Source organism: Arachis duranensis, chromosome 7 (assembly GCF_000817695.3).
Source record: "Arachis duranensis cultivar V14167 chromosome 7, aradu.V14167.gnm2.J7QH, whole genome shotgun sequence".
NCBI lineage: Eukaryota > Viridiplantae > Streptophyta > Magnoliopsida > Fabales > Fabaceae > Arachis > Arachis duranensis.
The window spans coordinates 7,074,637-7,100,056 of record NC_029778.3 but is presented as its reverse complement, the minus strand read 5'-3'; the positions used below and the strand labels follow the sequence as shown (position 1 = coordinate 7,100,056).

The window sequence follows — 25,420 nt, the reverse complement described above, 5'->3', positions numbered from 1 at the left end:
AAAAGAGTATTAAAAATGGCCAAAAATAATATTTATCTAGTTTTAAGATGGTCATTATACAACAAGAAAAAACTTATAAAAAATCAAAATTATTACCATTTCATTACGCACTCTTGCAAAACTTATAGGTCCCATTCGATGTTGATGTTGTTGCTTTTTACGATTTTCAGAATTTAAACGAGATAGAGCCTATACCCAACAAAATTAAAGGGAGTTATATGTAATAAACTAAAAGCATAAAAAAAGACAAAGAAACAGAATTATTTATTCTACAACTCACCTTAACAGAAGGAATACTCCAATATGCAATTAACTTTTGAAATTGAACTTCTGGAATATCTAAAGGGCGATTTTTCAGCATATCTTCAATGTTGTTATACTCTCAAAATGCTTTCCCTTGATTCTTGTTTTGTAACTTTTCCAAGCTTCTCGAACACCAGTCATCACCCACCCTTTCCCCTCTTTTGGAAGAATGAACTTTGACTACGAAAAAGTACAAAACAAAAATTATAAATGACAATTCAAGAACACTAAAAACAAAGACAAAACTGAAGTGTAAAATAGCAGCTATATATTTTCACAAAACTACAGCTAAGCCATACGAAATTGAAAATTTTCAGATCATAAAAAATAGATGAGAAATAAAACACTTACATTAATATATTTCCATATGCGCTTTTTGACTTTGAGGGGCACAGCTTTCCAACTAGTGTACATCAATGTTATGAAATCGCTATTCCTTCCCATTGTTCCAATAAAGTAAGTTAAATCATTCACTCTTCTTGGAGTTGGTCCCACTGCTTGTCCTTTATAAAAAGTCACTTCTTCTCTTTCTTCCCAACTTCTTGCATGGATTTTAGCATACCTTGTTTTTCCTCGTGTCCTTCTAGTCTTTGGAGTATCTATAAATATGTGCAATTTAACCATTTAAATGAATTATATAGCTATACATGCTAATGAATGAGTAAAATGATAATTATGTATAAAGTATAGCACCTTTAACATTGTTAGTTTCCATAAGGTGATTGTCATCACCATGAAGAACTTCATCTTGATATTCACCAACATAGTCCTCATCATCCGAGAAATCATCATCATCATCATCTCCAACTTCATTAGCATTTGCTCCACTATGTTCCTCCTCTCCTTCCACATGAATCCATACCAATTACACTTTCCCCATGATTAACCCATCGTGTATAGCCCTTGACAAATCCAAAGCATATTAAATCGCTATAAATAGACTCTCTTTGACCCCAAAGGAAGTTGCAACATTTTGCACAAGGACATAGAATTTCCTCTCCTTGAGGATTTTCAACGGAGTAAGCATAGTCCAAGAATCTATTGACGCCGTCTCTAAACTCTTGGCTATGTCTTGGTAAACTCATCCAGTTCTTGGATGAGTCCTGGGAAAACCTAATTGTTCATAGTGATATTACTATTAAACTAAAAATGATTATGGTCTTAAACACCAGCTAAAATAATTACTTTTGAAAAGATATATTTTAAAATAAAAATGCTTTTATATTTTAATTTTTTAATTAAATAATCAGTATTTTGTTACATAAAAAAGTGCAAAAAAATAACATAAACATATAAAAGCAAATAAGTATAAGATAGAAATATCTTACGAGGTCATGCCGCAACAATTTGCACTTAGTGTTCAGCTGCGTATACCCAAGTATGAGTGAAGGAATCAATCTGATTAAGAAGGAGAAACCAGAGAAGATGAGAAAGAGTACGAGTGAAAATGAATTGTGACTTGCATAGAATCAATCTGATTCTGCACTTAGTCCAGCTTTTATATACACAAGAGAGTGCAGGTTTTATATAAACAAAAGCATTCTGTTTTGTGACTATTTGATTCATATTTGTGTATAAAATATGAATTAATTTATTTCAAGAGAAATATCTAACGAGAAAAAAGAAAAGTTGTTGTTTGAACATAATGGTACGTGTTTTTTTACATCGATGTTATTTACTCAATCCAAAATTAAGGAGAAGGTGTTTTGATTTATGAATAAATTTTTTTGGTATTGTCATTAAAATTGAGCACAAATCAAATAAGTACAGAAATACAACAAAAGAATGTAAATGTTTCAACAACTAAAACAAAGCAAAATAACAAACATGAATAACAATTAAATTCTATGATCCTTTCTTCTATTAATGTATTTCTTATATTTTCTCTAGATGATGCACCACCAATTTTCATGCTGCTTCTTTTTGGATTGGTCTTCCAACATCCCCTGTCACTCTATTTTCATGATGTACATTATTATCTACCATCTCTTAACATTTTCTCCTAACACCATCTCTTCCAGTAAACGTATTAAGTATGCTAATAATAAAATCAGCTTATTGATATCTTCCTTATGCATTTGGTTTCATAAACTTTTCTTCAACTAATCTGTCTCAATTGTGCATTCACTTTGTCCAACTTCTACCTTTAATATTTGTCTTTTTCCACTCTTTTCTATATATGAACTCTTTTTGGCTTGCAATTCCACACTCAAATTTTGTATGATGAGCTTCAAGTTCATGGTTTTATTTTTCAAAACAAAAGTTTGTTCCCAACACACCACCTCCTTCCCTTTTAGTCAATCTACTATTTTCATGAATTTTGTACATAGAGGGAACAAAAGCTTTTAAACACTATTAGCAAGGCCATTAAAAAAATATAAATAATTTTGATTAATATTTTTAAGATACTTAATAACCAAATATATTAATGTGGTTGTGATTAAAAGCTTGGAAGGTTGAAAAGTACAGGAGGTATAAATTTGATCATCCAAGTGTTTAACACTTGTATCTATATCATTTGGAAGCTAAGCTGTTCTTTTAAATCCCCAAATCAAGAAAAATACATGACAATTGTATCTTTTAATGGCCTTGCTAATAGTGTTTAATGCATGACACTTATTTTCTGGTAGGAAACGTAGTGTAGGCATGGCAAATAGATAAATACCATGATTTATATTAGCTAAATTTTACAAGAGGTTAGTGTGATATACCCAAGTAATAGCTTCTTTTTCTCATTTTTTTTCATGCTGTAACTTTCATACCAATAACAAAGCTAACACATGACACAATCTTCTATTAACATGTAACAAGCTTATGTTACATACCAAAAGTGCAAACTGCAATAATAATATATTTATGAAGTAAGAGAGCAGAAGAACCAATCAAATGTAAGGGTGGGACCCACTGAGTTGCACACGTGACAAATAAGGGGAACAAGATTTTGCTACCATGAGGCCAGGAATGTGAATACTCAATTTCTGGCAGTTAATAATAATAATTTAGAAAAACAATGTTTCAAAAACTAGTCCAATAAGTACATGATGAAGATTGATCCATCCATTTCAAGATAACCTCCATTATGATCATTATCTTAATTAATTCAGAAGCTTGTAATCTTAAGCCAAAGATATTCACCATTCTCACGTTGTAGTGATGTGTTTCTTGGGAATGATCGATGATTTTTAGTTGTTTTGTAAGCCTTCGAAAGAGTTGCCACTGTAGCTTGTGCAGCAGAATATGCAACTTCTGATCCAACCAAAGTTAACAGAAAAACAGCCTGCAAATTTGAATAGGACACGTTACACAATTAAATAGATATTCTAAAGAAATTATTTTGTGAAGCTCATAGGTAATTCAATACTGGCAGAAAAGTAGTAAATGTTATTTAAGTTAATCATCATCCCCCCAGTCAAATTATATATGTTAAAAAAACATCAACTCAGTTAAATTTGTGATTGGAATGATAAAAATTAAGAAAGCAATCCAATAGTGAACCATTCAATTGAATCGTGCAACCCTAATTGAAATGCAATCGGATCGGAACCGGAGAAATTGTGAAGTGAAAGGAGAGGAATAGAGAAACAGTGTTACTTGTTGCTGCGAAGCGGCGTAATCGGCGTCGTCGAATAAATCGTGAAGCTCCGATTCTAACATCGGCGAAATCGCAGAGAAGTGAAGATGAAAATAGAAAGTGAACTCACAGAGGAAATAGAGAGGAACAAGTTTAAAATTAATATACACAGCAACAAGTTTAACCAAAAATTAGGATTCAAAACACAAAAAGGTGCTAAAATAGAATAGAGAAAGAACAGTAGAATCATCAGTAACTGCAGAATAATGCCGAAACGAGAATCTTACAAAAAACACGAACAGTGATAATCGAACAGTGACCGGCGGTGATGAACACGAGCAGAGAGGATCGAAGCTCAATGAGAAGAGGAGCAGAGAATCGAAGCTCAACGAGCAGAGAATCGAAGCTCATTCGTGAGCAGAGAAGATCAAAGCTCAACGATCGAATCACATTCGCGAGCAGAGATTGAGATCGAAGCTCAATAAAGGAACGCGCGTCATCATCGAATGGATTGAAGAACCAGAGAGGAATGAATCATTTGGAATGGATTGGGGTTATGGATTTCATTAGGGTTGGGTTTTGCTAACAACGAAAGACTCTTCTTTCTTTCTTTTTTTCCATTTTTCTCCGCATAATAGTTAGCCTTGTCGTTTTGAGTTATTTTTATTTTTTAACAAAATATTAAAAATTTTAAGCAACACTTGAGAAGTAAAGTTTAAAATAAAATTTAAAGACAACTCTTAAAAAAAGTAATATATTATTTTTATAATAGTTGTTTTTGTATATTTAATAGAGCAATACTTAATAAGTGTCTCCTAATTTATCAATAGCATCACTTATGGTGTGTTATTAAAAATTCATTGTTATAATACTATTTTATTACTATTAGTATAAAAAGTTACCTTTATATATATTAGGCAACTTTTTTTAAGTGTTATCTTGAACATATGTTACAATAGCCCATAAATGTTGTAGTGGGAGGTGGACCCAAAAAGGAAAAAATTGTAAAAGTAATTTATAAAAGAAAATTTTATTTTATTTTTCATATTTTATTTTGGAGCAATATATATCCAATTTGTTTGATGTCTATTTTCACCAAAGACTGCGTAGTCCCTAGCTACCTTAAAATAAATGACAAGGTATTATTTAATTAATTATTTATGTTTTGAGACAAATCAATACTTTTTGAAGATTTTATATATGCTTTTCACCAAAAATAAACATATTCTTTTAGAAAATGATAATATTATTTTCGTCATTCCATACATAATTTTATTATATTATATATTTATATAGATTTATAAAAAAATGTATTATTAAAATAAAAATAACATTATCTATTCTCTAATATTTTTGTAATTGATATATTAAGAATTATATTAAAGTAAATAAATATCCGAATATGACACATTCAGACTCGTAGTTTTGAGATTTTTACTTTTAATTTTAGTGTTGTTAAATCAATCTAAAATTTCAAAGAAAAAGTATAAGAAACAACATAAATCAGCCAATTTTTTAAACAATTCTATTTAATAATTAATTTTAAATTTTTTAATTTAAAATTAAAATAATTAAAAACTGATTAAAGAAACCCTAATTACAAACTGTAAAAACCTTTCTTTTTCTCACACTCTTGTAGCCGCACAAAAACCTTTTTCCTTCTCTCCATCTCTCCCTTCCACTTCCACTCCCACTCCCACTCCCATAGCCGCGCCATACACACTCTTCTCCGTTGTCATCGTCACCGAACCACCCAACGCAAAGCCCTCTCTATCCTCCTCAGCCACACCACCCTCTTCTTCTCTCTCCGCAAATCAGACACAACTAAAAAATGGATTAATACTGACAGATTTACAGACGGATTTGGTCTTTATTACAGACGGATTTTTGGTTACCGACGAAATTACTGACGGATTTTGTCCTTCTGTAAAAGCTCCGTCAGAAATTATTTACTGACGGATTTTTTTCCGTCAGAAAATTACAGACGGATTTTTATCAGTTACTGACGGATTTTTCCTCTGTAAATTTTCTATCCATTTCCCAAAGGCGACGAATTTTCTGACAGATTTTCCGACGAATTTTCCGTCTGTAATTACAGACGGATTTTCAGACGGATTTTTCGTCTGTAATTATAGAGGAATTTTTTGACAGATTTTCCGTCTGTAATTTGAACTTTGGAAAATCATCCCACGTTCTCATTATAGACAGAAAATTCATCTCTAAATCCGTCAGTAACGTAAAATAGAATTTTTTTATTTTTTAAATTGCAAAATAAACTTGTTTTCATACAAAATAAATATAAATTTAATATAAATTTTTATCTAATTTGTATTCGAATATTTATAATATTTCAAGAAATAAACAAATTCATCGTATTATGAAGTACTATAAACAAGCAAGTCAATATAATTCAAAACATAAACAAAATATATTGATCATCAACTATAATTCCTAGTATATTGTTCAACCATACTAAAACTATCAGCTATAGTCTTTAGTGTCATCTTCATTCTCATCATCATCATAGTCCTCATTCGAAGATATTGAGGGTGGCGGCGGTGGCCGTGGTAGTGAAACTGCACTAGAACTACTTGATGCTCTAACCTTCTCATAATAGCTAATCTTTCTTTTGTGACACATTTAACTTAGACAATAAGAGCTATATTTCTCACCGGAAGTGCTAGTTTCTACAACAAGACTTCTGGTTGCCACAGGAGAAGAATTAGGTGATTGTTTCTTCTTCTCAGCAGTAAGAACTTGAGAGAGAGCAGCTACTGTTGCTGCTCTTTGTGATCCTTGACTTCTTCCAATTGTCTTAGGGCTAGAACTTTTGGTTCCGGATGATGATTTAAATACAGAGTTTAAAGTAGTCAAAGCTTCTGCTCTTTGTCTTGGTCCTCCTTGATTCAGCCCATTCAATCTATCCTATGACTGTGAGAGTAAAAAGTATTAGAAAGAAAGGCAAGTTCCAACGGAGTATAAAATCATCATGATCTATGACTTGATTTGGAGATGTTCAATTTAATTTAAAAACTATGATATCTTTCCTTCATTTTCCTTTTTGGCAAATTTAATTTAAATACTATGATATTCTTTCCTTCAATTTTCTTTTTGGCAAAGATGGAAAAATCTGAACCTGTACCTACCTAAATATAATTATTAATTTTACCACTAATAACAAAAGAAAAAATACCATATACAATATGCTTAAATGCTTTATCATTATCCTACACCCTCTTGTTAGGAGAACCTACTTTTGGTTGAATTTCATTGACTATAAAACAACAAAGAAAAACATAGTTTATACAATCTTAAACATGTTGCCATACCATACTGGATGTCATATCAGAAGATGAATTAAAGGCATTAGACAAGACAGCCAAAGCTTCAGCTCTTTGTCTTGGTCCCCCTTGACTTGGCCCATTAGACTTTTCCTGTCAACATATTCAGCAAGCATAGTTAAACAGATATTCATTGCACAACATATTTACTGTACAACATTAGAGTAAGAAAAATAGCAAAACTTTTGCCATCAGAATTAATAACTCAGGTCTATACCTCTACAGCATGGCGAATCCCGAAGAGTAATGTCACCTTTTTCTGGAAAGAGTTCCCCTGAACCTGCATTGCATCAGGAAATAATCCATAAGGTAGCTCATTTTGAAACATGGACATGCACATGGATTACCTAATCAATTTCAGAAATCACACATATATCTGATATACTTCTGCTAAGTATATGTATTGATAGCATTATGTACCTGGCCAATTTCAAAAGCATTTTGTTTTTCTTTTGGGTTCACAGACTGGCCAATCCAAACAAACACTTCTGCATGCGTGTCTAGTATGAGGATGTCCTCTGTTAACAAATCATCTTGGGAAAAGTTGTACACCTCCTCTACCTGGAGAGTAACGTATAAGGTAGATTTAGAAGAAAAATAAAACCTATAGTTACAGAGTTACTGCTGACTGGTTTCCTAGCAAGAGTGTGAAAGTTTACATAATGTGGTAATCACAAACTCACCTGAAACTTTCCTGGTGCATCGACATTGCATAAGAATATACAAAATAAAAATGGTTAGCTTAGTTGAATATCATTAAACAAATATGGAGTTTCATAATTATATGGAGAAGTACTTATATGATGATACCTCTATTAAAATAGAAACTAAACAAATGTGGTTCTCTGATAATGTCATTGTTGACTTTTTTGCTGGTGTAACTCTGTTTTCCTCCAAGAGCAAACCAGAAAGCTGAGCTTTCTGTTCCTTCTTTAGCATGCTTTAAAGCAACTGCAGGTTGGATATGGATGCGTCAGTGTAACACATTAAGAAATAAGATGTTGTAACAATGACTATTACTAAATAATCTTCATATTAAAAATCATTTAGCCAACTGGTGAATGACTTCATCTTGAAGTAACCATTTAGGCAAACAGAAGTATAATGGATAACGAAAATTTTATAGAAATCCATTCTAATAAAAAACTTGCGAACTTGTTATGTGTGGAAGTGGTAAACTTGTTCCCAAAGGTGAATCATACAAGTCAATAGACACCAGAAACTCGAAAAACTGTGTGATTCATACCCATAAATAAATAAATAGAATTAAAAAAATAAATACTGCAATCAGTAATTCAGCATCCAAAAAATAATATATCATTAAAGTTTAAACAAGAAAAATAACCAAAAAAGCCATCAGATCAATGAAGGACCTCATCAATATTGATTTTATCCATTGACATTAGGTAGCAAATTTAGCATTCTTATTTAAGAATCCAGTAAATATAGTAGTTTCTAATGCAGAATTCCAGTTCTGTTCATAGCATATATTTCATCAAAAATTACCATGATAAATTACAAATCATCAGACAGGAATAAATAGATGGACTGACTTTGGAAAACAACAAGATCATATCATCTTATAAGCTCTCGCTTCAACCGCTAATAATATACACAGGTTCTATTGGCAACAGATTAGAGGCACTGCTATACAAAAGCACTCATCTTTGTAGCATTGACTCCACAAATGAAAGTATTTACCCAGTATCAATTTCAATCATCAACTGGTAAAATGAAAGAACTGTTAAAGAGTAAAAACATAAGTGAGTTTCAATTCAAAGCATGCTAGTACACCACAAAAATACAAAACTAACAAGCGGACCAAAAAATGAAAATAACCTGAATAACCCCATGAATCTGAACTATTTAAATACAATTACTGCAACCAACTACTAATAGATATCTGTCCAAAAAAATTTAGCCAAAGTTAAAATGAGACGTTTGGGTTCAAGGTTACATTAAAGGAGACTAGAAGTCAAAACAAAAGGCATATATCTTAAAATAGAAACAAGGAGACAAACACAGAAGCCACACAAGCAAAACCACAAACTCGTTGAAAAAGTGATTAGGAGCCGCAACATCATCCATCAACTCCAAAATAAATAAAATCAAATCGGAAAGTTGAAAAAAGAAAACAAGCTTATCATCGTAGAAGAAAATATACTCCATCAAGCAAACAATACAAAAAATTAATATGAATAAAAAATAAAAAATAGTAATGGCTACTAAGAAAATGAGAGAGAGAGAGAGAGAGAGAGAGAGAGAGAGATGGAAATAAGAGGCAAAAGCGCAGATCAAGCACCTTTGAGAATTAAAGGAAGCAGAGATTAAATCACAAAATCAGAAATAAAATCACAAAATCAAAGACAAACGCTAGCTTAATCCTAAATAAAAAATGGCGAGGATCAGAGAATCAGAAACAACGCACGGCGAGGAGGGGAGGAACCCTTCGCAACGGCGACACCACGAGCTCAACTCAGAACTTCGTGCGACAGCGAGGAGAGGAGGAACGATGCGAAGAGGGCCGAGTAGAGTTTTCCCAGATGACGAAGGCACCCACAGTCTGTCCCCGCCGGCGGTGACAGCACCTTCTACCGAAGGAGAAGAGTTCGAGGTATGAGGGCGAAGAGTTCGACATCACCTTCTACAGCAACGCTCGAATGGAGTGTGAATAGGTGGTGATAAAATTAGGGTTACCTCAACATTTCCGACGAAAAATTTAAATTACAGACGAATTTTCCGTCTATAATAATTTAATAAAATGCAGCGTTTTGTCTATTTAATTATAGACGGATTTTCCGTCTGTAACCATTTCCCACGAAAAAAAATTAATTTTACCGACGAAATTATCGATGGATTCTATTTTCTGTCTGTAATTTATCCTAATTCATTTTTTTTGTTTTCCGACAAAAAATTCCTCTGAAATTCCGTCTGTATTTCTGTGGGATAAAATCCGTCGGAAATATCCGTCTGTAATAACTAGTTTTCTAGTAGTGAGACCTTCGCACCAATTTCTGCTTCGTCGCCGCCACAACCCCAGGGCCACCGAACCCTAGCTCCGGCCCCTCTCTCTGTGCCATCCTGTCTCACTCTCCAATATTAAACCAGTAGAACAGCCGAAACTCCCTAAGCTCATCCAAGTTTCGACGCAACAGAGGACAGCCCCTGTTCCTCCTCCTTCGAGTGAGCTTAGAGACGCACTTTGGTTAACTCCACTACCGCTGCAACCTCAACCTTTTTCTTAATTTCTTACTCTGTTATTTTGCACATGTTTTGAACAAACTCAATTTTTTAATTCTTTTATTTCAGTTTAATTTGGTTTAGTTTTGATTAGAACTTCAGTTTTAATTTTCAATCGATTTCATCATTAGTTCAGCTTGGTTTCTTACTTTCTTTTAGTGGAAATAGGTTGTTTGATAGGATTAGCTTAGGTTATTAGGTTTTGAAAAGTGTTTAGATTGAATTATATTGCTGAAAATTGCTGCTGAATTCGTTTGAGCTGAAAGCATTGAAATTGTTGATTTGCTATAACTGTTGCTGGAATTATTTGAAAATAGTTAATTGTATTCATGATTTGCTATTTTGTGCTGAATTAATGGAGAATTTGCTATTGAGATTGTGTGAAAATTGTTTGATTGTGTGGAGATTCACTGTTTTACTGCCCATTTTTACGAATATGTTGCTGAAACTATTGGGTTAATTGTGTGATTGTGTTGAGAAATTGTTGAGCATTTTGTTGAGAAATTAAAAATATTCTGAGTTTACTGACTTTTTGTTGAAAAATTGCTGCTGAAACTGTTTGGAACTATTCTGAGTTTGCTGATTGAATTGATGGAATATGCTGTTGAATTCATTTGAACTGGTTTAATTGACTTTCTATTGAATTAATGGAGGAATTGTTGCTGGCATAGTTTGAATATTGTTGGGTTGTGTAGAGATTTTCTGTTTTATTGCTATTTTGCTGGAGTTGTTAAGATTATTTGATCATGTTAATCCACTATGTTATAGCCAATTTTGCGGAAATATGATTGTTGAATCAATTGGATTATGCTTGAGTATTGCTGTTAATCCACTAGTGATACTCCATCATGCTTTTATGTTTCTTGGACTTGAATTTCATTTGGTTTGGATTTTCTGATTTGTTTGCTGAATTTTGTTTAGGTTTAATTACAATTTCATTTTTGCTGATTCATTGTTGTTGGATATCATTGCTGAAAAGTGATGGGAAGGATGTTGCAGTGAAGATTTTGAAAAGGGACGATATACAAAGAAAAAATTTCAAATGATTATCAAGCTCAGATAGATCCATCAGCATAAAAAATATTTAGTGCATCAGAAAGTGTAAAAAATAATGGTCTTGATCCCATTAAATTTGTCATAGCCTCAATGCCAATTCTATTGACAATTTCATTATGTTTGTTATATTATATTCGGAAGTTGGTATTTCAAATTCTATAAGCAAATCGAATGACGCTTGTATCCTTGTATGGAATTAATCTTTTCATTATGTTGTTGTTAAAGTAGTTTAGAGAGTTTTTCTTTTTTCACTGTCTTTGTAAGTTACCAAGTTATCATGCAAATAATGATGGCTATTACTTATATGAATACAGGTACATAAATAGAAATTTTTCTTCTTCAAAACTATTGGATATTTAAGAAGCAAATACAAACAGATTATAGAAGTAATTTTGAATGGTGTATCTTAAACTATTAGACATTTGTATATGAGAACTTCAAAATACAAGATTGATAAAAAAAAGAATTTTATGATGAAAAATAAGATTGATTATACTACACTCTTAGTGTGATAGCTTCAAAAGTGAAACCAACATGGCATGTATGTTGCTTGGGAAGGTGGTGAAGGAATTTATAGGCATCCATAACTGCTACACAAGAAAATTTGAAAAATATATAAAGTAACATCTATTTAGTATAAAAAAGGAACATCCTGATGCTTGACAGAAGTAACATCCACTTAGATCTTTGCAAAAATAATCAGGTACCTACATGGAGAAACATGCCAAGTAGGATTTTAAAAAGGGTCATGTAATTCTTAAAGAAATACAGTCTTCCACATCTACAACACAAGAAAACTCGAAAAATGTATAAAGTAATATCCATTTAGTATGAAAAAAGAACATCCTGATGCTTAACAGAAGTAACATCCACTTAGATCTATACAAAAACAACCAAGTACCTACACAAAAAAAAACATGCCGAGTAGGATTTAAAAAGAAAAGGCCATACAATTCTTAACAAAATACAGACATCTACAACTACAAAACAAGAAAACTCAAAAAATGTATAAAATAACATCCATTTAGTATGCAAAAAGAACATCCTGATGTTTGATAGAAGTAACATCCACTTATCATGAATTTTCTAGGTATCCTTTTTCTTTTGTGGTATGACTTTAAAAACTCCATATCTTCTGCAATGGATGGCAAAGAAGGAAAAAAGAAAGAGAAGGTTAAGTTCCATAGCCGAATCCACATGTGTGTGTGTCTTGATGGTGGCGCACGATAGTCGGCGGCGAGGCTTTTCAACAACATAAATCAGGTAATTTTGTAATCTGTAAAGATCTTTGGGTAAGTTGTCACACAAGCAGAACTTTCAATACAATTCCACGGAAATATATATAATAACCATACATTGTCGCCATAAAAAATTTACTGAAATCTACCAATTCAAGTAAGGAACAATAGTATTAAAAACAAGTGACATACACTATTTGAATGGGATAGAGTTTTAATTTTTTTAGACAAAACCATCCATTATCTAATGACAGCAACATCCAATATCTAGTTACATGCAATCCATGTTTTTGCTACAATTTTAAATGCGCATATTCAGAACACCTCTAAATTTAATTAATATTATAACATTTAGCAATTCAGAAAAATTAAATGCCCAAATCACCCTTACAAAACAAAAAGCCTGTGTAAAGCATGCATGCAGAATTCACCAATTCAGATAACAAATAACAGTACAGAAAACAAACTAAATCATCAACTTTTTGAATTAGAAATAACAAAATTTTCTTTAAAAAAAAGCTATACAATCTATAATAACAATAACATCCAATCTATAATCGCATCTAATTCAGCATTATCAAACACAAATCAAAGAAAAAAAATTCTCAATTACTTCTTCCATCTAATATAGGGTTTGAAAAAAAAATAGATATATTTAAACGCGGTAAAAACAGAAACAGGAGACTCACGGTGGGAGGGTGGCGGCGCAGCAGCGGGTAGCACCGCAAGGAGAAAGGTCGGCAACAACGGTGGGCACAGACGTCGCTCAAAACGCGCGTGGAGGAGCCGACAAAGACGACGCTTGGAACTGGGTGGAGGCGGCGGGTTGGTCGGTGTGGTGTTGGCAAGGACGCAGAAGTCGATTGACGCGGCGGCAGTGACGTTGAACGGAATGGAGCTCGCGATTGACAGCGTTGGTAGTGAAAGGCTCGGCACTGGTGGCCGTTCCACGTTGGCGGTGACTTCACCGGCCAATGGCGACGGTGCAGTAAAGATGGCAAGTGAGGGAGATAGAGGAAAAATTGTGTGATGAATTTCTGAATGTGAATTTGAAAAGTGAAAGATGATGTTAGGGTAACTATTGAATTTTTTGAGTATTTAATTTCTTTAGTTATTTGAGTTTTTTGTTACTAAGCCCATTTTAATTGGCTAGTAATCGGCAGATATTGAGTTGATTCCTAGCAGAATTCAATTTCAAATGATAATATACATATATTCACTACAGTTCCAAATCAATGTAATGGAATTAGCTATTAAAGCAAGCTCAGTATGTATCCAAAACAAAAGAGTAGTGGTCAACAGTTTATTTTGCCGTGTGGATCATGTGTTATTTAAACTACAATCATTTTAATTAGGGAGCCATCTAGAAAAAAATGTTTAAAATATTTTTTTAAAATTTTTTTAATAATTAAAATTCAATATATATAATCGATTGAATTGTATTTTTTTTTGTTAAAATTGGATCAAATCGATTTAATCGAAAAATCGATAAATCAAACTTTAAATTGATATAAATTAATATTTTTTTATAGAAAATGACTACAATATTTTTATTATAAAAATAACTAAAAAATTCTTATTATATATATAGGAATATTTTAGTCATTTTTTATAATAAGAGTATTGTAGTCATTTTCTATAAAAACGAATATTAATTCGATCGGTTTAAAGATTAATTTATTGATTTTTTAGTCAAATCGATTTGTCCGGTCTAATTTTGATAAAAATAATATAGTTTAATCGATTTCATATGTTAAATTTTAATTGTTAAAAAATATTTTTAAAAAAATATGTTTTAAGTATCTTTATGTGAGTGGCACCTTTATAAATATATACTAAACATAACTATAAAAATCAATTATTAATATAAATAAAAATACTATTTGTATATTAAAATCAATCATTAAAATTAATTACTAGTACTTCTTTTAATGTGTATTTTATATTTCAATATATATCGTATATTAATGACTGATTTTAATATATACTTAACATAGTTATAATATAAAATATATGTTGAATATAAAATATATATTAAAAAAATTAAACAATAAATATATTTATATACAAATATATAAGAAGTAATTGTAGTAACTTATTTTATTGTCTGCTTTTAGTATTTTTGTTTAAATTATTCTTGGCGTGCCATCATGTTAAAGTGGAAGGAAGCATCTGATTCAATGAAGCGCTCGATCTATGATCGATCTCTCTCTCTCTTTCTCTCTATATATATATGCATGCAAGTAGGAGAGAAGTAGCAGAAACATATACATATAAGAAATCATCAGCGTTTCGAAACATGGGAGAAGGAGGAGAGAGTAGCGGTGCAAAAGCCCCATGTGTTCGCAAAACACTTGATAATTATAGAGCTGAGAAACTGGCTCAGGAGACATTGGAAGGTAAATGGGAGGCGGTTACGGAGATGTACGAAAAATTTCCGGGGGCTCACACGCAAAGGATCAGCGACGATGACGACAACACGGCCTTGCACGTGGCCGTCGACTTGGACAATGAAAAAGTAGTGATGGAGCTGCTGCAAGCAATAATCAAGTATGAAAAAGGAATAAAAGTAGAGAAGAAAGCCCTAGAAGTGAAGAATAAAAATGGGGACACAGCTCTGCAATTGCAGCATCAAGGGGTTTTACAAACATATGCAGGTACTGTTATTTGTAAATCTATTTCTCCTAAAAAATTAGACTCTGGTAAGGGAAGACACATGAATAATTATATTTTGAAAAGGTGCGTCATTGGGGAGAATATGGAGAGGAAGCATTTGTTGAGATTGGAGAACAAGAAAGGGGAGACGCCTTTCTTTCTAGCTGCACTCAACTGGCACAAACACTGCTTTGCTTACCTCTCTTGTGTGCTCAAACAAATGGAAAACGATGTTGATATTTTAATCCTCATGACTCGCGGCTCCCAAACAGACAAAGAAAAACGAAAAGGAGAGAGCATTCTTCACTGTGCCATCAACAGAGAATGTTTCGGTAATCCGTTCCACTACGTTTGCCAACTTCTGCCAACTCTTCTTTATAATTGTATTTGATGGAAGTGTCTTCGTGGATGTGTCTAATAAAAATATCTTTTTTATAACTGTATTTAATAGAAGTGTCTTTATAAATATATTTTTTGGATGTGTCTCTTTATATATGTGTTTAAAATATAATAATTAATTATTATTGACAATAAGTTGACAGATAATATGTTGGTACCTTATACTTTTCTTTCGCTAATTAACCCCCTCGCCATCTAAAAAATACTTCTGATGAACATTTCTTTCATTGACAATTTCATGTTTTAATGTGTTTCCTTCTTTTTTCCTTCATTAATTTTGATATGTTCGTTGCAACAGATTTGGCTTTCATATTAGCCAGTAAGCATCCTTTCCTTACTAGGTATGCCCATAATGGAATCACTCCACTCCATCTTCTTGCCAAAAGACCCTCAGCCTTCCAAAGTACAACCAAACTTTCACACTGCAAGCAACTGCTCTATCACGGTAAGTTAATTTTTTACTCTCGAGTAAGATAAGAACAACTACAACTTATTTTATTTAATGTCACGCATAATAATATACTTATTACTTTTAATTTTATCCAATTATTCCAAGCGCAATTAAAAACTATACAAAATAATAAAAAATCAACAAAATTTATTATTTTTGGCCAAATAATATTTAAAAGTGTAGGCTATTCAACTGATAGGCCAAAAAAAATGAAATTAACGACTAAAAGTATTGATTAAAAACAACAAATTATGTTAGTCCACATTAACTTTTTTCAATAAATAATTTTCGATTATTTTAAACTTATTTTCTATCGTTTTTCGTTATTTTTTATTATATATTATAACACCTTTTCTCTTTCCAAAGTTATACCTGTAGATGCTAAGAAGGAAAAGGAAAAATGCAACGACGAGATTAAATGGCTTCCATTATCTAACAGCTCAAAGAAAAAAGGTAGGATGATCGGTGTGAGATTTGTATTTTGAGGGCCATATTTTGTCGTACAAAATCGGTTACGACTTAGGAGAAACTATACCAATTAGATAGTGCATTATTGGTAAGGTTTATCTTTAGTTAGAAATTCTCGTGTATTTGTTTTTGTTTAAAATTGTTAGTTAATAATCGTTAGATAATTTAATATATTTGATAAATCTCTAATAAGGTGAAACTCAAGTGCAGTTGACTTCACGTGAAGTTGATAGTTGAAAGTCGTTAGATAAAAATTTAGTCAAATCATCTAACAGCTCTTAATTATTAATTTCGCGTGAAGTCGACTGCACCTAAATTTTTCACCAATCTCTAAATGATCGTTCACTATTAACTTCACCCAAAAAATTGCATGTGAGTTTTGTTTTTTTTTTTTTCAGTTGTTTTCTCTTTATTATCACTAGTAAAGAGCAAATGACAATCTTTATTATCTTTTAATTACTCATATAGTATTTATTCTTTCAAAATACCGTACTTAATATCATTGTGGTTAAACTACGTGTAGAGGGGAACGAGTCACAAACGGATGTACATGACGAAGAAAACGCATCCAAGTACTTAGAAAAACATGGAATTGATCAATTTTTTCCACCAAATTATAATACCATCCTAGAATTCATCAAATCGGTATACGTGCATTCTTTCCTTATCCGTTTGGTAAACCGTATGTACGTGTTTCAATCTCCATGCAACTTTCTCTTGATTTATATAAAAAAAATATTGAAAAAGTATAGAGAGTCAATAGAATATTTGTACAATATGTATAATGGAGGTTTAGGGATGTCCGATTCAGTATTAGAGATATAACCATTAGTGTTATCTTTTCCCATCAGCTGAAACTTTTGGAATGAGTGGTATCATGAGATGGTATCAGAGCTTTAAATCCGAAAGGTCAAGAGTTATAAGTGATGTCTATTTTTTAACTCATATAGCCCATTGTACACATTGTACAAATATCTCATTGGCTTTCTGACGAGACTCAAATATTTTTGGTAGAATAACGCTAGGGAGACAATGAAATATGTTTACAATGGCTACAATGGACCGTTTAGAAGGCCCAATTTAGTTTAATAGAGTAAATTAACCCATTAATAACCCTAATCTATTATAGCTGATTAGTTAACCATATCACAAAATTTTAAGTAATTACATTTTCCCCCAAAATCCTAATACAGTAGGTTGAGGCCGTTTCACTCCCTATCCAAAACCTTTGCAATTGTTGCAGAACCTTGACCAGAAAGACCCGTCAGCGCCGTAAACGTCAACCACGGAAGGACGGAAGCGCACCCACCGTGGTCGTCGAGAACACCCTGCCGTGACCGCCGCCGAGGCCGTCCGTGCTCCGCCTCCGATCAGAACCGAAGGGAGAGTGGTTGCTAAACATCCCGCCGTCACCGACCCAGAGTCTGTCCGCGCTCCGCCTCCGATCAAAGCTGAAGGCAGAGGAGCGCTCACCCCCAAAACGAGCATTCGAACAGTTCTACTCACGTGGGCAACGCCATCGCCGAGCAGCTGAACATCCGATTCGAGAAAACCAGCCGCGTGCTCGTCACAGGGAAAACATCTAACATCATCAGCGGAAGATCATAACAATCTAAGGTAAGTATGTGGCGTTGTTCATTTTTCGAAGGGTTATCACTGTTGCATGTTGTATTATAGATAGATTTTGTTGATGATATGAGTGATTAACCATGGTGAGAAAACTTTGGGTGCGATGGTAGCATTCCGGAGATTGTGGAGTAGGTAGTTCATTTACGTTGTTACAATTCATGATGATTTAACTTTAGCGCGGGAAAAGGACAAAAAAGTTTGTTGGTTTTGATTTCGTATCAGTTTAAATTAATTTTTTTTTACTGTATCTGTGTGGACCATGTGCATCTAATTTGACGTTAACTTGCTTGACCATTGTTGAATCTTCGTTGATATTATCTTTATTTTTTTGGTGGCTTTGTTTTAGCAATTCATTAAAGTTTAGCGCGAATTTAATTGTGTGAATTTAATAAGGCTTGCTAATTGTTGTGCTTTTAATTGTATGAGTTGATCTGTGAGTCCGCTTAAATTCAAGCTGAATGCAGCATTTGTATGAGTCGGTCTGTGGTTAATGTGTGCACTGGAGGGGTTTGTGCATTGTTTCTACTTATTTTTGTAGGGAATATGGTTTTAGTCGTTGGATTATGTAATTGTTAATTTGTCATGTTATATTTTTTTTCCTTGTTATAAAGTGAAAATAACCTTGCATTACATTGCAGAGGACCAATTGCATGATCAGGTGTTAGCATACTCACAACACCTAGCACAAGGACGTTGACGTGATGGGCTGAAGGATTACCACCTATGGAAAAGGTCAAGGGCAGGAAAAATTAGCATACTCATACTAGACTAAAACTTTTGATATGCTTGTTTTGATTATACATTGGTTCTAATCTTGGAAATTTATTTATGTGAAACTAGGAGGACGTAACTATGGACCCTCTTTTACCTTTTGTAATTTTGTGAATATGTTGGTCTTCATTCACTCAGGTATGACATTCTAAAAAATTCATGAAAGTGAACATCCATTTTCTTTGTGAAAGGAACCATCCATATTCTAGCTAAAACGAACATCCGTCTAACTATGTCTTTATTCAGGGATTTATCTTTAATTTTTCAAAATGGAACGACTTGAAATTGTTAAGCATTGAGTTCTTGAAATTTGAACTTGAGTTGAGTTTTCATGAAGCATTCTGAACAAATGTTACAGCGAAAATGAACATCAATTTTTTCTGTGAAAATAACCATCTAGAATCTTACTATAACGAACATCCCGTCTTTATCCAGAGATTTATGTTTACTTTTCCAAAGTCAAATGACTTGAATTTGTTAAGAATTGAGTTCTTGAATTTCGACATTGAGCTAAGATTTCATGAAGCGTCCTGAATAGACGCTATAGTGACCATAGTCTGAACATCCAGTTATATGTAATGATGAACATCCAACATTTGTGAGTAGCGATAATCGTGTAATTAATAAGTGAGATCATATAATCAGAATGAACATCCATCTTGTCTAATAAATTAACCATCCGGATGGATACAATAACGGTGAACATCATTAATATTTAGAAACGAACATCCAAATTTTTTAAAAATAAACCCATTCTTTCCAAACCAGATAACTATTTTCGTTTATAGTATCTAATACATGAATTATGTACTGAAAGTCATGTCCAACAGAAATTAACTATTGTCTAATGAGCTTAACAAAGACATGAACCCATCAAATTGGTGGGGCTCATTGTGGCGAACATGAGCACCGACCTCTAGAGTCCAAACCTCGTAACTAAGATCCGTCTCTTCACTTCCAACCTCAATAACATCCGATAGTTGCATGGCCTACAATTCCAAAAAAATAAAAAAATAAGATAAATCCTTAGTATATATCATTTGTTTGAAATCTCACTAACTAGCACAAATAATGTAACCATAAAAAAGAAATCAAGTCAATCATTCTACCAAGCACATAGACCAAAAAAGAAACTTCATTAACCAGCACAAACAATATCACTATACATCACATACATGAACATGCAGTAGATATAACTACCAAGCACATAGTCCAGACATCGGTTTCAGAGCCAATGGTGACTAGAGTTATTTTTTTTATTCATTTAGTGTTTATCATGTGTGATCATATGTATATTCCAAACTGAACATGCAGGAAGCATATTAAGTCACCCATCCGTTGATAACTAACTCTTGGCTATTTAATTTTCATTATCAAATTAAATCTTAATGATGATAATAACATTCACTGTTTTTCATATTCAACAATCTCATGCTTATACATACAATTTACATTAAGCCATATAAATTCATATACCAATAAAAGTTAGTCCAAGAAAGACCTAGTTTCATCCAGCATCATATTAATATGCCATGCTTAATTAACACATACAAATTCCTCGTACATAAAAGCATACCATAAATATAAAACCTTCATAAATTTGGTTGAATCATGAATGTTTATGATGCATTTGGATAAGCATTAAACATAAAAATAAATATGCCACTTGGAAGATGGAACACGACACAGTGATTCAACCAAATTGGACTCCATTAAAGAACTTCCGCAGAGTGATAATATGAAGACAAACCTAATATGTAAAATGTTGAGGAAAACAGGTTGAAAATGTGTAATATGCTCAAAAGAAAGTGAGGTTTTCCATAATTAAGGAGCCTAAGTAACTAATAAAGGAATAAATGCAATTAACGCACAAACAACTTAGACTAAAGCAATTTAGAGTGAATTGGGGCTAAAAAACTTAGTTATTGCAACTGTGTATTGAATTTGCAAGGGTTAATCAAAATTAGCACAAAAAAATAATCAAGGCAATAATAAAGAAGCCCACTTATTCATGTCAAAGAGTATAAAATAATCACATAAACACAGCCCTTTGTTCAAGAAGCAATAATTTTGATAAAAACCAATTTTAATTGCTCAAAAACTTCGAAGAATGAGTGATGATGCATGTGATCATTTATGTTTAAAACCAACATGAATAAACCATTTCATTCAAATCACTCAATAAAACATGGTATGCACTTCTTAAAAATATACCAAACAATTGATAGCATCTGAATTTTTAACCAAATTGGTATTTTGATAAAAAAGCACAAACAAGTGCATAACAAAATTCAAGCTCAAACATCATTAGAAATCACATAAAATTGCACAATTGTAAATTATAATGCCTCATGAGAATAGAATTTAAGTTAAATACTGGCCATACATAAGAATTAAACATACAGATTTCATTTAGGCATTTCATCGAACATATGGTGTGCATCATATGTAAACAAAGCATTCAGTTTAATGGAAGCAGCAATCAACCCATAAAATTCAGCCAACAAACATGTTCAATCTAGCAATAGATATTAACTAGTCCTAAGTCTAATCTATATGCAGAAACCAAAATTAAAAGCAATGAAATAAATAAAATAAAAAGAACCCGGTACAAGAAAAGGGATGGAACCTGCGTTGATGAAAGAGAGAAAGAAGAACGGGGGCAGTGATGGTGTCGCAGCGGCACAGAACTTAGCCGCTGCTGGGTTGCACCGGAGCGGTGCTCGCCGGAGCTGGCAGGCGCGAACGGCGGCGTGAGGGCAACGAACACGGCAGGGAGAAATGGGGAAGGAGGAAAGAAAGAAAAGAGAGAAAGGGTGGGCGACGGTGGTTAGTTGGCTGGGGGTGATACTTAGGGTGATCTGGGTTGAGAAAACGAAGAAGAGAGATAGGGGTTGGTTAGAGAAGAAGTGATGGAGAGAAAGCAGGTAATGGCGGATTCAGAGAGGGGTTTGTTGTTTTGATTCTATAATTGAGGGTAATTCTAATTTAATTCAAATTTCAAATTAAAAAGAATTTAAAATTAAATAACTACCTATAATTTAATTTTAATTACAATTAAATCCTATTGTACGCATTGTACAATAAGACTATTGTCTCCTCATACTTTTTCTTTTTAGTAAATCAAATAATCAATTATTAAAATCAGCTACCAATATATTTATGTATAAATATATGTGATTTAATTTATTTTTAATATATATTTATATTTTAGTATATATTTTATACTGATTACTAATTTCGATAACTAATTTTAATATACACATGACTAGACACGAATCCAAATAGGGGCAAGTATAGACCTTGGCCTTTCAACTTTTTTTAAACAAAGTTAATCATTTTAGGTATATAAAGTTATTATATATTATATAATTTTGTTTAAAAAATAGAGTAAATAATTATCTTAGACAAATAATTAAATTATTAAACTCAAAAACAAATAATAATTCTTAAATTGAGAAAAATATTATTGTCAATTATTTTTTGATTAGCAGCGAAGAACGGTATCATTGAATTGGTGACCAAAATTAGAGAAAAGATACCGAGTGCTATCATAGCACCAATGCAAAGAATCAAAATGTGTTGCTTGTGGCGGTGAAAAATAGGCAACCCGAAGTTGTTCTGGTACTTAAAAAGACATCAGAAATACAAGTTTGGAATAACTTAGTTATTGGAGTGGATGATGATGAAAACACGTTGTTGCACTTGGCAGCTGAGGGTTTAAAAGGAGTCAAGTCTTGGCAAATAGCTGGCTCTGCTTTACAAATGATGTGGGATATCAAGTGGTATCAGGTATTTATAAGGAGGAATGCTAGGGCCAGCAATATTTGTGATTTGTAGCCATCAAATAGTCATCAAGATGGTTTTAATGGTGTGAGATTGGTGTGAGATTTCATCCAATGATTCATTTTTTTTTGCTGGTTACATACTAGACGAAATTTAACAAAGTTGCTGGCTCCCTAGACTTTTACATTTATAATTTTATATAACTTTGTGATTTGTAACTATCAATTAATCATCATGAATATTTTTAATGATACGAGATTATTCAAATTTTTTTTTATGATTAAATGCTAACCAGATTTTAGTAAAAGTGCTAGACTTTTTCTTGTATATATTATTATGACCCAAAATAGTGTTTAATTTACTCAATTTAGTTATTTAATAATTTTTTATTATATGATGGTTACAGTATATAAAGACAATTGTGCCAACGCATTGCCACTTCAGAAGCAACAAGGATTCAAAAACGGCAGCTCAAATCTTCAATACATCACACGAGGTGCTCATCCAAGAGGCTAGTCAGTGGCTGAAGGATACATCGGAATCTTGCTCTGTGGTGGCAGCTCTGGTGGCCGGTGTTTCCTTTGCCACAGCTAGTAATGTCCCCGGAGGCTACGACAACGGCCAGGCACCACTAGAGGGACAACCGGCGTTCGAGGTATTCGCCATGGCTTCTCTAGTTGGACTGTGTTTCTCCGTCACTGGACTCATAATGTTCCTTTCCATCCTGACCTCAAGAAAGGTGGCGAATGATTTTCAAAGGAGTTTGCCACTGAAACTCCTTGCAGGGCTGAGTTCTCTGTTTGTTTCCATCATAACCATGTTTGTGTCCTTCTGCTCTGGCCATTTCTTTCTTGTTAACCATAAATACAAGTCAATCCTGTTCCCTTTATACGCTGCCACTTCCATATCCGTCGCTTTCTATGCCTTCGCTCAGTTTCCACTCTACCTTGATCTTCTCAGAGCTATTCTCACTACAATTCCAACTACAAGTGATGTAGGTGAAATTCTGTGATTTATTTACCGAGATTTATAACAACTCATTTTATAGAGAATCAAATAATTCCGTGTGGTAGCACATGCTCGCACGTGCATGTCAATTTGTCATGTATGTTGGTCTGGTGTTGCTTAGCTTGTGCTAATAAATTATTTCGTTTTAGATATATGTGTGGATCTTTATATATCAATGTATTTATCTATTATGAGATCAGAACTTCTGATTTATGGTTAATGTGTGATGTTAATGAGAGAATAATGAAAATTTTAATCTTTAAATTAACAATGTTTGGGAGATACTTTCAATGTCATAAACATGGAGGACGATACCTTCATGTCTTTCCCTTGCATCTACGAAGCATGGACACTTCGATGAGTTATCATGTCCGCGTGTAGGATACATTTCGAACACACACTCACCATCGACATTCGTCCGACACGCTATGTCCAACCGTGTCTTAAAAAAAAATGAAAAATTTTTCTCCGGACACAACTGGACACACCTAAATACCATCACGTGTCCACGTATCCAGTCCTATTTTTAATATATATTCTTAAAATAAATTTAGAAATAATGTATATTATTATTTATTAAAAAAATAATTTATATTTTAATATTAATCAAATATCAAAATATCATTATAATTTATCTAAAAAATACTTTATATTTTATATATATATCATGTCCCCATGCATTATAAGAATTCCAAATTTGTGTGTCCGTATGTCCCGTGTCATGTCGTGTCTCGTGTCCGTGTATCATAGATTGTGTTAAAACAAAAATTTTTTTAAATACTTGATATAATTAAAATAAGATATTAAAAATAATTAAACATTTTAATTTATATTTTAATATTAATAAAATATCAAAATATCATTACAATTTATTTAAAAAATATTTTATATTTTATATATATGCGTGTCCCCGTATCATGTAAAATTTAAAAATTCGCGTGTCGACGTATCCTGTGTCATATCGTGTCCTGTGTTCATATCAGTGTCCGTGCATCGTAGCCCTACACATTATTCTCTCTACTTATTTATTACTTGCTTGATAATTGTTAGTTTTATTAAACAGTTTAATTTTTTGTGTATTATGGTTTGGGAGATACTTTCAATGTGATAAACATGGAGAAAGATACCTTCATGTCTTGGCTAATTTTTTTGAAATGGATATGTGTTATTAATTGGTCTGGATAAGTTGAGTATTTTTTTTTAATGTGGAGATAAAAAATTTAAGAGGCTGATTTCATAATGAAATTTTATCAATATATACGCAAATCTGACTTTTAAATTTATAAATTAAAAAAATAAAAAAATTATAAATGCAAATCTGATTTTTATATTTATAATTTAAAAAAATAAAAAAATCATAACCACAAATTTAAATTAGATTTGTGTTTATAATATCACAAATCTAAGAGTCAGACAGATTTGTGATTTTTTATATCTAATCCTTCGATTTTTTTTTCTTTCATAATTTTGTGATATTTTTTTTTATAATCTAACAAAACACACA

At 32.5% G+C, this 25,420-nt stretch overlaps 3 protein-coding genes and 1 long non-coding RNA gene across 4 annotated transcripts in view; 1 reads left to right on the top strand and 3 right to left on the bottom strand.

Annotated features, from left to right (window-relative positions):
- Positions 1–2,315, bottom strand: part of LOC127740487 (uncharacterized) — a 3,898-nt gene extending 1,583 nt beyond the window's left edge. Inside the window, exons 1-2 of the mRNA XM_052251466.1 lie at positions 2,287–2,315; positions 1,632–1,761 (exon numbers count right to left, since the gene is read on the bottom strand). Coding sequence (XP_052107426.1) covers positions 1,632–1,761; positions 2,287–2,315 — 159 coding nt within the window. The remainder of the gene's footprint in view (positions 1–1,631; positions 1,762–2,286) is intronic.
- On the bottom strand, positions 96–775 carry LOC107496849 (uncharacterized). The gene is made up of 3 exons (XR_001593654.3): positions 655–775; positions 281–483; positions 96–189 (listed from the first exon to the last, which is right to left on the bottom strand). It is a non-coding gene; the product is annotated as an uncharacterized LOC107496849 (long non-coding RNA).
- A 4,119-nt stretch (positions 2,316–6,434) lies between the features above and the next one.
- On the bottom strand, positions 6,435–7,566 carry LOC107496888 (villin-2-like). The gene is made up of 3 exons (XM_021127301.2): positions 7,433–7,566; positions 7,204–7,308; positions 6,435–6,805 (listed from the first exon to the last, which is right to left on the bottom strand). Exons 1-3 carry the CDS (start codon positions 7,553–7,555, stop codon positions 6,800–6,802), a joined length of 234 nt encoding a protein of 77 aa, XP_020982960.1. The 5' UTR covers positions 7,556–7,566; the 3' UTR covers positions 6,435–6,799.
- Positions 7,567–15,311: 7,745 nt separating this feature from the next.
- On the top strand, positions 15,312–19,158 carry LOC127739687 (uncharacterized). Its single transcript, XM_052251735.1, has 5 exons — positions 15,312–15,406; positions 15,489–15,736; positions 16,102–16,248; positions 16,633–16,707; positions 18,990–19,158. Exons 2-5 carry the CDS (start codon positions 15,508–15,510, stop codon positions 19,046–19,048), a joined length of 510 nt encoding a protein of 169 aa, XP_052107695.1. The 5' UTR covers positions 15,312–15,406; positions 15,489–15,507; the 3' UTR covers positions 19,049–19,158.
- The last annotated feature ends 6,262 nt before the right edge of the window (positions 19,159–25,420 follow it).